The 14830-nt window shown below is 36.7% G+C and overlaps 1 protein-coding gene across 1 annotated transcript in view; it reads left to right on the forward strand.

The window, feature by feature from the left end:
- LOC139968558 (uncharacterized) overlaps nt 1–7908 on the forward strand; it is a 17857-nt gene extending 9949 nt beyond the window's left edge. Inside the window, exons 6-9 of the mRNA XM_071972639.1 lie at nt 655–758; nt 3453–3586; nt 5577–5691; nt 6610–7908. Of these exons, the coding sequence (XP_071828740.1) occupies nt 655–758; nt 3453–3586; nt 5577–5691; nt 6610–6884 (628 nt within the window). The 3' untranslated portion in view covers nt 6885–7908. The remainder of the gene's footprint in view (nt 1–654; nt 759–3452; nt 3587–5576; nt 5692–6609) is intronic.
- The last annotated feature ends 6922 nt before the right edge of the window (nt 7909–14830 follow it).

A 14830-nucleotide genomic window follows, 5' to 3' on the forward strand; every position in this document is an offset into this window, starting at 1 on the left:
TCTCGATTATAACTGGCGTAATTTAAAGAGAGGTGTAAACTGGAATCAAGCGGTACCGTAGCTATTTTTTTTTTCATTTCGTAGGCATTCTCATCTTCATAGAATCCTTGTCCAGTCACGCAGTTCTTTGTCTTACATGGAAACAAGTTAACAGCTTTGCAGTTGACGCAGTGTCACTTGTAACACATGTTACCATGTTACGAACACAAGTAGTAATTACTGATGCTCGGTTGTGGTACTTGTGGGACATGAACAGTAGTTATTGTACCAGCTATGAGTATCGGCTGTATATTCCTATATATGCATCACAAAATTTTATGAATTAATTTCCTTCATCAACAGCAAGATTAGAGCATTTTAAAATGTAACAATTTTCATTACATTTCAAACAAGTCCGAAATGTCTACAAATGATCTATTTGAAAATCATTTAACTGGGCAGTTCTCTTTACGGTTGCATGTAAGCAACATAACTTGGGTTAACACAAAAATAAGCAATTTAGGGTGAGTGTGTGGTTGGGTAGGTAATATCTTCCATCATATTTTAACTGAAAGAGAGTTAAAGTAGAAAATTTCTTTTTCATCATGCTCATTAAAGACGTACCATTTAATGCAAACCGTAACTAGAATTATATATTTGATAACTTTATATCAGTATGAAAACTTACATGGTCGTAGCCGGAATGAGGGAAAGCAAAGCAAGAGGGCAAACGTCAGCACAGAGAGACACAAAATGGAATGAAACGCTTAAATTGAACGGTTAGTATTCCTAAATTAACTCAAACTTTATCTGATTGATATTCTTAATTTTCATAATTAAAAATGGTTTTCATCTATGTTTATTCTCTACAGTATTCTCCACTGCATTCTTCTGGCTATTGTACCTCCCCCATCTCCCACGCCCATCCAAAAAAATTATCTCTAGCTATTTAAGCAGTTGTGGACAGCATAATGATAGACGTACTGTCTTACGAACGATCTCATGAATTGTTTCTATGTTCTGTCATGTCTGTAAATTTTCTCACACTTTAGATACAAGTACCTTAGTACCCGTTTGAATGCTGAAAATAGGCGTGATGCCTTAGCTGTTTCAATGAAAATCCAAGAACAAAAAAGTTACCTTGTCCTTCTAAATCTTCATTCTACATTCTTTTTCTTGGAAAAAAGACATTTTAATGGATGGTAAGCCTATCAAGCATGTACATAGCATAAAGTTTCTCGGAGTTTATATTGATAGTAAACTTACTTGGTGTGAACATATATCAAATATTGCAAACACTGTGGCGAAAAATGTTGGTATCATTTCTAAGCTGAAACACTATTTTCCTCAGAATATTCTTAGAATGCTTTACCAAACATTAGTGTTCCCCCATTTTTCATATTGCTCTATAATCTGGTCTGGCACCCATAATGTTTATCTTCACCCTCTTGAAATCCTACAAAAGAAAGTCATTCGTCACATAACTCATTCTGAATATCGTGAACACACCAGCTCACTTTTCAAATTGCTCAACTTATTAAAATTTAACGATATTGTTAGGCTGAATGTAGCCACATTCTTTTACAAGGCTTGGAATGGCTTACTTCCTGCAGCCTTTCATGACTTATTTACTATTAACAGCGCCATACATAGTCACCGCACTAGAAGTGCCGGTCAAGCACACCACAACTTATGTAATACAACATTTGGTACGTTAAGTTTAAAGAATCGTGCTATGAAGACATGGAATGATCTAACTGCTACTATAAAATCTAAACCATCTAAAGAAACATTTAGAAAAGCACTAAAAAAAGAAGTAATTTCTCAGTATTGATACATCGTTTATATTGTATGTTATTAATTATTCTTTATTAAGACACTAGTTATATTTTCATTTATGTATATATGCTTTTTGTTTGTTTTTTGTTTTCCCTTTCTTTCTTTCTTTCTTTCCTGGGAGTCCTTTACCTTGTTAAGCCTGAATTGGCTTTTTAGAGGACTTCCCTCCACATGTATATATCCAGTGGAAAATCAAATAAATCAAATCAAATCAAATCAAATCAAACATGCACTCTTAATTCCAAAATGTGAAAATTCAATTTTTAAAGTATCCACAATGAAGGATCTTTTTAAGCAGTGAATTTCACCACTACCAAACAATAAGTCAAGTTAGTTCTAAGACTTTTGTTGTTACTCTATTAACCTGCATTTGGAGAAATTTCCCTCTACTGAATTAATTCCTTGTGTAAAAGTAGGTTGGTCTGATGTTTCGATCCTAGCAGGATCTTCTTCAAAGGCTAAATGACAAGTATCAGTAACAGAAGGGACAAAACCACGCACAGAATACAGACAGGTTAATGAGCATAGTGAACACAAAGAGATAGATGTAAGGGGATTAGTAGACAATGGATGGAGAGAAGAAATAAAGAAACCAACAGGGGAAGAGGAGAGGTAGGAAATAAACAATGGAGGAACAAAGAGAGGATTAAGGGATGGAGTTAGGGAATAAACCGGAGAAGGGCAAAGACAGAAAGGTGTGGAGAGAAAAGGGTGAAGAGAGCTATGAGAAGAGGAGTGAATGGAGGGGGGACAAGGGGAGAAGGAGGGGGGCAGAAGAAACGTTAGTCATGTCCTTCCTGAATGTTGAGCCCATGAGGTTGAATAGTGCGAAGGCGTTGCATCCACAGCCTCTTTCTGCTGATTCGTACTAGGTCAGGACGGCTAACTAAGGATTCAATCCCCTGTAGGAACATGTCGTTAATGGTGTGGTTGGGAAGGTTAAAGTGTTCTCCAAGTGGGGTCTCAGTCTTCACGTTGTTGACTGTAGATCTGTGACCATAGAATCGCTTCTTGAGGGTGGTTTTGGTTTCGCCAACATACTGGATGCCGCAAACTCTACAAGAGATCAGATATATGACATTAATGATTGTGCAAGTGATGTGACCCTTGTGTGTGAGTTGCATGCTGTAGCTGGTGATGGAATTGGATTCAACAATGTGCTGGCTGCAGAAGATGCATCTCGAAGTACGATCACATTTGAAAGTACCATGCTGAATGGGGGTGTAGGGTTAGAAGTTAGAGGTGGAACAGCAGCACGCACAAGAAGGTCTCGTAGGTTGCGGGGTCGTCTGTAGGCGATGATGGGTTTTTCAGGGGCGGCTCTAACTGAAGTGAGGAGATCATCATCATCGTCATCGTCATAGTCGTCGTCGTCATCATCATCATCGGTTGGCTTCCAATTCAACGACTTAGCTCAAAATTGGAATCTTCTCAACTTTGGAACTCATATCAGATGTGAAATTTGTAGATTTCCCTCAGATGAAAAACCCACCTTATTATTAATCTGCCGGGTATCGCCTTTATCCACTCGGCCACAGCACTGGAATATTAAGGAATGCGTATGTTGCAGCTTGACTGTCGGAAATTAATCAATTGATCATCGCCCCTTTCTTCTCTTTTCTCACCCGTTCTAGATAACAATTTTAAATCAAAGGAACTAATACTGTATGTTGTTGGAATGAAAAACAAGGAGAAACAAGTTTTAGGACAATGCAGATGTCACTTGAATGATATCACAGTCTTTGACAGAGTTGTCAGTCTCCAAGAGGTAACTTTTATTTGCTTTGCTTAACATCGTAAATTGTGAAGTTTATGTAAGAAAATAAGCAGTCGTCCATAATTAAAAATAAGAAAGATGCGAAATTATCAAATATGATATTGGTTGAAATTCATTGTACTTAATTTATTTTATAATACTCTCAGAAAGAGTAACTGTATATTGTTGTCTGAAATGCATAATAATCATTAAAATAAAATATTTTAGGCGCGTTCGCATTTTGTTAATATGTTGCATACAACATGTACCAGATCCTTGGTTCGAAACTGGACAGCCTGATGAAACGTGGCAATGCACAGGTTGGACATACCAAGTGGTTTTCCAAATTTATATCCTGTAATTTCATGTTACTCCTCAAGGCACTCTCAAAGCCATTCGGCATCTCCATACCTAGACTGTTGAGCACCTTGTATTCTTATAATAACTGCCTTCCGGGTTGATCCTACTCTGGAAACAAACCCATTGCTCGCTGATTCCATTATTGATACCCAGTTGGGATATTTATATCCTATACTGTAATTTCATGTTATCCTTGAAGAGCTTCAAGGCACTGTAATGGACACTATGATTCATATGGATATCTTACATCCCACGTCAGGTCAAATGTCAATTGCGTACACACGAAAGCTAACTGAATATTCACAAGACAAACGAGACATCAAAGATGGATTCCACTGAGAGAAGTATAAGAAAAAGCATTCAAGTGATTAGTCAAATGTTAACTGGTAAACTCGGGGAGGGGGGGGGGGGGGGGAGTTGGAAGCTTCCAAAAAGTGGGGGAGAGCACAACATCAGAAGGGCACTTTCTCAACCACTACTCGTTATGCTATAAGCCGATACACACCGGCAATATCACTAATATATGATGTGTTAGTCAGCTATCAATAATATTTATTGAGATTTCTTATTGTTAGCCGTCCTACAAAAGATATGGGATGCCTTTATAAAAATAGCTGTACAGACTAAAAATAAATAATTAAAATAAAATATTAAAATTAACAAAGGCTTAAGATTTCCAAAAGACAGTTCTTCATTAAAGGGGCACATTTTATATGCCAGTAGGGCACATTTGCTATTTTGGAAAAAAATGCACGTGCCCCAGTGCCCCCATCCCCACGGCTCCTACCCCATGTTGGTAAAGCAAACAACTAGATAATTTTACTGCAGAGGTCTACGGATTCACTTCCTTTTATGGTTGATTGAAGATAGGACCAGCCGTTTACTTGCTTCACCCACATCCTACAACAATTTTTCAACAGCCAATCGCTGCTTTTGTTAGAAATGAATCACAGCGCTGGTTTTGAAATACCGATCGTCACCAGTTACTCAGGGCCTAGGATACTAGTCTATAAACATAGTGTACGGTTAGCCCCGAGCATTGTTATGCTATATCCATGTCAAGAAAGCGTCCAACGTTAGGCCTATGCTTGTTGTAAGCTGGTTTGCCTTTACCCCTCATATGACCCGTGTGCACGACCGACATCAATTCCTTCAGGATTTTTTATGTATATATATATACTGACATTAAATCGAACATATGCTGAAAATAAAACGAATATATGTTAGCATTAAGTCGAATATATGCCAGCATAAATTCCCGAATTTTATCCACTGTGGCCAACCATATACGCAGTGTCAATAATCGTCACATATACATACAGTATGTATGGTCTTATGGTACCAGTATGCAGTGTCGTTACATATACATACAATATGTATGATCATATTGTGTACAGTACGCAGTATCAAACGGAGAACATCCGCCCATTCTGCAGCTTGCTTCGCTTTCTAGTCCATTAAAATTGTTAATAACTTGATTATGTACATGTCAATTATGATTATGCATATTATTACAACTTACTATAGTTTAGTTGTAGAACCTTCTTAACATATTTTTTGTTTTCAATCCGTAGTAGATGAAAACACACATTCAATTTGAATGTTTTTTTTCTATAACTGATAACTAAAACGTTTTTCGCAGGCTCCTTCTACCATGGTCTGTTTTACAATGAATGTATGTAATGCTGGAGAAAAGAGAAAATTGGAGATAAAGGAACTGAAACTGAAACAAATGACAATGACAAAGGAAAGGACCAGTAAGTCTTTGTTTCCTAAATTATATATAATATTGCGGGAATCATACGTAAAACTACCATCTTTAGTAAAAAGGATGAATTTAAGGCAGATTTTTAGTCCTGATATCAAAGTATCATAGTCTTGATATCATAGTAAAAGGGAATATATATATATTGTCTGATAATCGCTCAACACGTGAAACTATTAGTGTTCCACTAGTCTCAACATATATATATATATATATATATATATATATACATATATAGATAGATATATATAGAAAGATATTTAGATATATATTATTAGAGAAAACCACAGGAATATTTTATGACTCATAATTGACAAAAAAGAAGGGAAGTTTTAAACAATATAATGTGGAATTTTCGGTAGTAGCAGATTTGAAGTTCGAGGCAATTAAAATATATTTTAGGTTTTTGAGAGAATGACTATGAATATATTTATATTAACATTTGTTTATTACTTCTAGTAGCTCAACCAAATGTGTTATTACAGCTTCGCAAGAAGTGCACGACATACTAGGATGGCATTCAACCCTATTAGTTTATGGCAAATATGTGTTGCATTGACAATGTGTCGTTGGTGGCCATAAAAGTCCAATTTTTCCCAGTTTCCCATTGATATTTGTTTTGTATCCGAAGAACTTAATTAATGGTTTCCAAAATAAACATGAGAAAGTGAAACATCCAAACAAAGGGCCCAGTAGTGTAATTATCCCAAATAACTTTATCTGGAAAATCTCAGATAATCCAGTAAACAAAGAAACATATCTGGATAATCACTGATACTCCAACATAAAAAACGACATATCTGAAAAATCTTCGATAATCCAGAAAAATATAACAAAAACCACCCTATCTGGATAATCTCCTCTCATCCAGGTTTAACTCAACTTGAAAAAGTCTTTTCTCTTTGCACAGGGGTGTACGTTCAGATAAAGAGGATCAGAAATGATGTCACTTCAAAGAAGAAAAAAACACCCAAGATAACGCTCACTAAAAATCCGTCTTTTGGAGAGAACATATATACTTTCACAGTCAAACCCACGGACGAATTTATATTCAGCGTTAAAACACATCGATCTTTATTCACAACTCAAAAACCTGTTATTGGTAAAGTCGACATTAGCTCGCTTGTCCATGACAAATTACCTGGCGAGGATTCTTTACATTCTCTTCAAGTGATGGAAGTGTAAGTTTTTTCAATGTGTTCGGAAACTCCCCTCTCCTTTCCCAACAGGGACGTTTTCTTAACTATTAAAATGAAAGGCATGTAGACAATGTAACTTTACTATTTTTTGGTCGGCAAAATCGATGTGCTACCAAACGTTCATGCTATAAAAGGGCTCTATTCATTGTTTGAGAGAATTGTTGCAATATTTTTGTATCTTTAGGTTGAAACCACATCCTAACACTGTTTGGTACCACAAATATTATGGATGTAAATTCATGAATGTATTTGGCAACAGCAGAACTTGTGATCATGATGTCACGATGAACTTTAAATCCGCTATCAAACGTCATAAAGATTGTATAGTTAAATTCAACGAACTCTTTAATCATGTAATGACGGTGTCTACGAGGAGGGCCAGGGGGTACGGGAGAATGAGAAGAAGAAGGAACTGATTTACATCCGTTAATGAGTTGAGTTGATCTTAAGATAGTTTTATCTTCTATCTCCGTCAACGCTTTTAATTTTAAAATGATACGTTTTTCTTGCCGATTCGAGCCAGGGCCATTTTTTAAACACATTTACGATGGAGATGGGGAAAGGGCTAAGATCCCTAGTTGACTGATAGACTGAAACAAAGTCTAATTTAACCAATTTTCGCACATTTGACAACGTGAAAATCTATAAATACGTATTTAAGCTACTCATATGTCATCAAAACCGGTATTTCTTCTTCGATTTTTGATATTTTCATATTAAAATGAAACAGTTATTTTTCGATTATTACTTTACTACCACATGACAAAATCGAAAATATGCTGTCACAAAAGTCTTGTCTATGATTAATTCATGTGATTTCCATTATTGACTTAAATGCCATGTCGTCAACCTATGGTGGAGCGAATTATTTTGTAGTTTTCGAAGGTGAATTGAAACTCTTTGCATCTTTGACGGAATCTATTCCAGTAAGTATCACAATATATGAAGGCACCAAAAATTCAACATAAAATTACTTAAGCAGCGAGAATAACGTAGTAACGTCTACAAATTATCAAGAACGTCGAATTGAGATGAAACGTTTGATCATATATTATATTTCTATAATTTACTGCGAGGTAATCAAGACGTCTAGGTGTTGATAACGTAAAATATGATGTTATTATTATTTTTCTTTAATTTTAAAGTTACTTTGTGTCAGGCTTTCTTTGGAGATTGACACACTCCAACAATCAAATATAGGCATAAGAAAAAATTGTACGAGGCTGAAGTCTGTTAGTGACGTCTACCAAACAGAACCACTGAAACCAGGATTATCCGGACATAAAAGGACCAGAGGTTATTTGGTAATGAAAAATGTCTGGGCGGCGGAGCTGAGGGGAAATTGTTGGCTTTTGCTGACTTGAGTAACAAATACAATATCTCCTCCTCGCTATTACTGTATGTACATTGTCATAGTAATATACATGATATTCTCAGCCACTGGAAGAATTATTTGATTGAGGTAACGTATCCTTCGCAACAGGAAATTGTCTTTGTTGATGTACTGCATTGTCAAAATGTCTAAAGAAGAGCATATAGTGAATTGCTTAAAAATAGTGATGTCAATAATGTTACTTCCCTTTCAACATGATTTAAATGACGTACCCTGTTAAACATTCCTGACGATGAATGCAGTAAGATATTTTATGATTGTTTGCGTTCGGGATATGAAAGTATGTTACTTCCAGTTTAGAGAATTACTTTTTATTCTTGAAACAAATCAGCTACTTTTTAAGATGAGAAAGAGACAGGATTCTATATGTACATTCTGTAACTTAGAAGATGAAGATATCTCTACTTCTTTTGGAACTGTGATAGGGTTATGAGTTTTTGAAATGATATTTCATGTTGCTTTCCTCACAACTGAAGAACTTTCAAGATTATTTGTTTTGGCTGTTTGGACAAACATATGAAACACTATAATTTTTTCTTACTAATTGCTAAATATTTTCATTTAAAAAATTGTAAAATGCAGGAAATCAATCCCAGCCGCGCTCATTTTAAAAGCGCTGTAGATTGTATCCTTAGTGTTGAGCAACACATTGTATTTGAAAACCACATTTTCAATATGTACAGTACATTTAAAGAACTTGCAAAAGGTCTGAATGATAGTATATAAGAAACTATCACTAGGTATATATTCGTTTATCATTCTCTATTTATATTGTTTTTTTACACTATTTTTTGTCCTTTTATTACACTATTTCTGTTACGTTTACATGTGTATATGCTTAATCAGACTTAATAATAGACCGAAAATAAACTGAACCAGAAAAAAAACTGATTTTTATGATTAAATGGTAAAGGCTACCGTTCCGCAATTCATCCATTAATAGAACCATTTAAGAACAATTTCCTGTACAGGATTACCAAGTTGTGTGTGTGTCGTCGGGGGGGGGGGGGAGGATTCAAACTTTTCCCGACCGTACAAGGGCTAGAGGTAAATGAATGGTTTTATAACAGAACAGTGAATGCACAGAAGTCACTGAGGCCTCCCAATATGTAGAGTGGGTCTGTGCATCCCTCCCTTACATACCTATCAACGTTGAGATCCGTCGGTGCTGAGGTTCAGGTTACGCTGCGACATTTTTCTCACACATTTGGCCGAGTTTAACCGTTGAACTTCTCGGTCTCTTGACACTGGAATTTATCATTACCTAACGCGATGTGAACATGCAGAGACTGATGTGCCAAATGGGTTTGAAAATGTTGGTCACTTTTTGGTATGCGCGTAACGACTCTGATGGTTGACGTGTCGCCGTCATGACGTCATAAGGCACAGAGATACTAAATGGCATGCTCAGGCACACACCCACTAAGTTTAGGTCCATAGTTTGGAGTTCGCGACAATGTTTTCAATGTTTTCACGGTGTGTGAATGTGTGAGAGAGAGATTGAACAAATAAGAGTGAGTCGTGAACTCCTCCTAGAGCGTAAGACCGAACAAGTTAAAACTTGGTATGTAGTTGCCCGTCCATGTGAACTCTGTCCGGTGTGATAGGACGTCATTGGTCAATACCTCCTACATCGTAAGTCTGATCAAGATGCCAAGAGTTAAATTGATGCAAAGAGTTTTATTTAGGGAGCATGACTTCAGTTATAATTATTTGTTCTGAATTTAGTTGCAGAGATTAGAAAGGGGGAGGGGCTTGTTACGTATCAAATTGTATAAGGTAATTTACTTGGCCATGTATTCGAAAGCCGGTGATGATGTTTTCAAGGGCATGTAACGAAATATATGTGTTATTTGAGGTCCATTGTTCTGATGTGGATCGGTTGCAATGCAAGTGCGATAGTGATACTCTAATTAATGCATTTCAAGTTCGTGAATCACGATTGACTTTAAGGGAGGCTATTTGGTTACAACTGATTTGATTAATTTATTTGCCATAATTGAGAATTCATTTGTGACCCGTGTTATATCATGTTTTCGAGAATGGTGTTTGGCTCATATGATTTTCTGGATGATTAAGTATTGTCATTGTATTAGTATTGTCTTTTCCTTTCTTTATTAAAGTTGATAAATGTATTTAGTGTAGTAATTTTCGATAATCTAGTTAATCGGTGTCAGCGCATTAAAGAGAAAACCCTAACAATGCCTGTCTGTCCTATCTTGAACGGCGGACCCCCACAATCACCATCCTTAAATCAAGCCGGTTTATGCAAGTACCCGTACTTGTTTTGCAGGGAATTTCTATACGCAACCAGACGTAGAGACTAACATGTGTTTCGTTACAATGACGCCCAAACTTTAACACCACCACATATTCCTATATCACAACTATGTAACTCATCTTACCTGTAAATATTTCACAGCGTGCACTTTCATGGCCAATCGTTTTCATAATGACCGACAGAGCACCAATAGGCAGCAACAGCCAACTGAATACATTATCTGTAAAGATTAGATAATTACATCGTTCTTTTTGGTCCGATAGCAAACAGGTGTTCTTTGCACTTTTGTCTCGTCGTTAAATTGAATAATTGTTTTAAATAATTGTTTTTAACACATTTCTAGAATAGTGAAAAAACTCAAGAGTGATGTGTAACATATTCTACGCATTCTTCAGTATTGTACTTTACACCACCCTTTAGAACCACAATATATCCTGTTATTGTAACAACCAACCTACCATAAGAAACATGGGGCTGTGGTCACTCTTCTATATTTGTATATGACATATGACGCATGTTAGTAAGAACAATGAGTGCGTATAATGAGTATAAGTATTGGGGAGAGACGGTAGCAGAACATGGCCAGCGGTTACGTAATGTTTAGGACAGAAGCAGCCTTAGAAATGTCAAACTGAACAAAAGTAAATGTCAGATAAGAATATCTGATATTGCCTAACTAGGTCATGTGTTAAATGAGAGTGAGCTCAAGGTTGACCCAGAGAAGGTCAGAACTGTCACAGAAATGAAGTCCCCAGAAAAGGAGGAAGGGTTACAAAGGTGTATGGGTGTTATTACCTATTTAGCAAAATTTGTCTACAGAGAGTGCACCATTAAGGGCACTACTTGAGAAAGGTGTGCACTGGGAATGGGGAGATGCTCAACAAAAGAGTTTTCAAAGGCTTAAAGAAACTATTACGCAGGCCCCTGTTCTAAAATTGTTTGATGTCACAAAAGAAGTAACCTTATCTGTAGATTCTAGTAGCCTCGGTGTCGGAGCAGTAATTCTATAAGATGGGTCCCCAGTAGCATATGCTTCTAAATCATTAACTAAGAGTCGAAAAAGAAATACTCGCCATTGTGTTTGGTTGTGAGCGTTTTCATGAGTACCTGAATGGTCAGAAATCAATTCATGTTGAAATGGATCACAAACCATTAGAACCAATTTTTAAGTAACCCTTGTATCAAACTCCACATCGACTTCAGCAAATGTTAATGAAAGTACAAGATGAATGTAAACAAAGAGCAAGGGACATTATGTTTTGGCCTCTAATGAGAGCTGAAATTGAAGATTTAATTTCAAATTGTTCCATCTGTAACACACACAGGAGGCAGAATCAAAAAGAACCTCTACATTCTCATGAGATTCCTCAAAGACCTTGTCAGAAACTGGGTGCTGATCTCTTTGAGTGGAATAGAAATAACTATTTGATATTAATTCATTATTTCTCCGGTTACTTTGAAATTTCACATTTACCTAATACTAAAAGTAAAACTGTTGTAGTACTTTGTAAATCACAATTTGCACGCCATGGTTTTCCAAATGTCCTTATCACAGATAACGGACCCCAATTCAAAAGTTGGCAATTAGACAGTTTTTCGAAACTATCAATTTCATCATAACACGTCTAGTCCATACCATCCTCAGTCTAATGGCATGGCAGAGAAAGGGGTGCAGATTGCAAAGGCTTTGCTAATGAAGGCAAAGGAGAGTGGACAAGATCCATACCTTACTTTATGAGACTACAGGAATACACAAAGATATAATATTCTCGGATCACCTTCGACTGTTTGGACGAAGGACAAAGACCCTACTTCCAACAACTGAACAATTACTCAAGCCAAAAATACTGAAGGAAGAGACAGACACAAAAAATATATTATGACCGACAGTTAAAGAAATTACCAGAACTGCAACCAGGAGATAATGTTCTCCTACAGACTGACAAAGGTTGGAAACCAGCCACTATTGTATCTAAGGCTGACCAGCCCAGATCATACTATGTAGAGACAGCTGAAGTTGTACAGTATAGACGCAACCGCAATCATTTACTTAAAACTGGAGAAACATTTAGATATGACAAACATAACGACAATTACATAGTTAATTCTGACAATGAACAAACCTCTTCAGAGCACCAAACCACGAACACTGATTTACGAAGAAGTATTAGAGCAAAGACAAAACCACGTTAACTTGGCACAGTGACTATGAAATGTGTCCAAAGGAATTTATTTATTTCTAGTAGTGAAGCGTTAGTAACTTTTTAACCTAGAACCAGTAGTCAAATCTTTGCTAGAGATTGATTTTATAGTTATGCAGTGTTAGGTCATTATCATTCAATTCTATTTCTGGATAAGAAAGTTGTTTCTCATCCAAGTCCTTAAACTTTGTTGTAACAGAAAAAAAGGAGATGTAACACATTGTACTCATTCTACAGTATTGTATTTTACACCACCCTTTAGCAACCGCAATATATCCTGTTATTGTAACCACCAACCTACCCTAAGAAGCATGGGGCTGTGGTCACTCTTCTATATTTGTATATGACATATGACGCATGTTAGTAGACGTATTTAAGAACAATGAATGTGTATAATGAGACACTCTGAATACAGAAGTCAAAGCTATAACAACTCCTCTTTGAATCATCTCTTGTATCATTATTATCAAGAATATTACATGATGATATATAACTCTGCTACATGGTCATTGTAAGTCACTGATGTGTATATACGTCAGGTTTTCGTCAATAAGATTACACATTTCGTATATACGATCTTTACTAGTCTGTACTTTTGTCTGTTATTTGCTCATCTTGACATGTTTTGTCAGGCAATATAGCGAGTACCCCACCCCTCCTCCCCAAGTAGTGGTTGTATTGGATATGTGGAGCAGAGAAGAACAAGGGAGTAATACGTCCGCAACTGTGGTTACACGGATTGTTTTCTCTTCTAGCTGGATAAACATCACTAATTCCGTCACTCATGTGACTACTCTGAGGGTGTCAAGAACAAGGTCGGGAATGAAAATTATGTCACCTTTAAAGTCTCCTGTTTTCAGGATGATCAGAATAAACTATTCTCTTGCCATGTTTTTAATTGTCCCTCAGGGCCACAGGCCGCGGCCCAGATCCAGGACCTGGACCTCTAGCCCCCCCCCCCCCCGCCCCGTCCTCATCTCTTGCCAGGCCTGACTAAGCTCATTAGAGTTGGGACCTGTCAGTTAGATTTGGCAGCTATATGGAAAAAACACTTCATCCGCCTTAACAGTGCAAATAACGCTAAGAGTACATAATCAGCACTAGCAGCAATCCTTGTTACGAACGAACCATTTAGTATATAATGTTAATGTCTCCTTACAAATATATATAGGATCGTGAGTCTTGAAAAGAGATTTGTTAAAGGGTAACAACATAAACGTAAAGCTATAATGGACAAGAGAGGATTTTAATACTCATATTTACACCAAGAAGCGCGAAACTTTCATAACTGGACAAACAGATCCGATTCCTTAGAGGTGGGAAACAAGCAATGTAAACTAAATAAGAATCCAAGCACCGTCACCATGGGCTTAGTGAGAGCTGCTTCTTACCACATCAAAAATTTGTATCAAAAATTGATATTCAATGGAACTCTAATGTAAAAGGTTTACGTTTTTTAGATTGGTCAGTGGTGTGCACAAAGGGGTAGGGGTACGGACAGTCAGTCGGGAGCAAATGGTACAGTCGGGTTTTGCTTGTGTTTGCATTCAACCGACGATAAATTGCACCACTAACCTACTTCTACATGATCATGAGCACCATCGTCATTGTCATCGTTGCCGCCGTCGCCGTAGTCGCCGTCGTCGTCGTCTTTAATCTCGTCATCAGAATCAGAGGATCAGAAATAATGTCACCACAAAGAAAAGAAAACAATAAAGATTACGCGTATTAAAAAAGGTCTTTTGGAAAGATGATATTTACGGTTACCGTGAAACCCACAGACGAATTTATATTAAGCGTTATAACACATCAATGTTTTGCACAACTCAAAAGACTGTTTTCATGTTGTCGGAACTTACTCTCTCCTTTTCCTACATTGACGTTTTCTTAACTATTAAAATGAAAGGCATGTAGAAAACTAATATTGATCAGCCAATCGATGCGGTATTACTTCAATGAATAGGTCTATTGAAAAACGGTTCATGAGTCAAATATAACATAAAATACGGTACTATAGCAACGGGTACTGTTTTGTAATAAAGAATCATACACCGTGT

Source organism: Apostichopus japonicus, chromosome 1, assembly GCF_037975245.1.
Source record: "Apostichopus japonicus isolate 1M-3 chromosome 1, ASM3797524v1, whole genome shotgun sequence".
NCBI lineage: Eukaryota > Metazoa > Echinodermata > Holothuroidea > Aspidochirotida > Stichopodidae > Apostichopus > Apostichopus japonicus.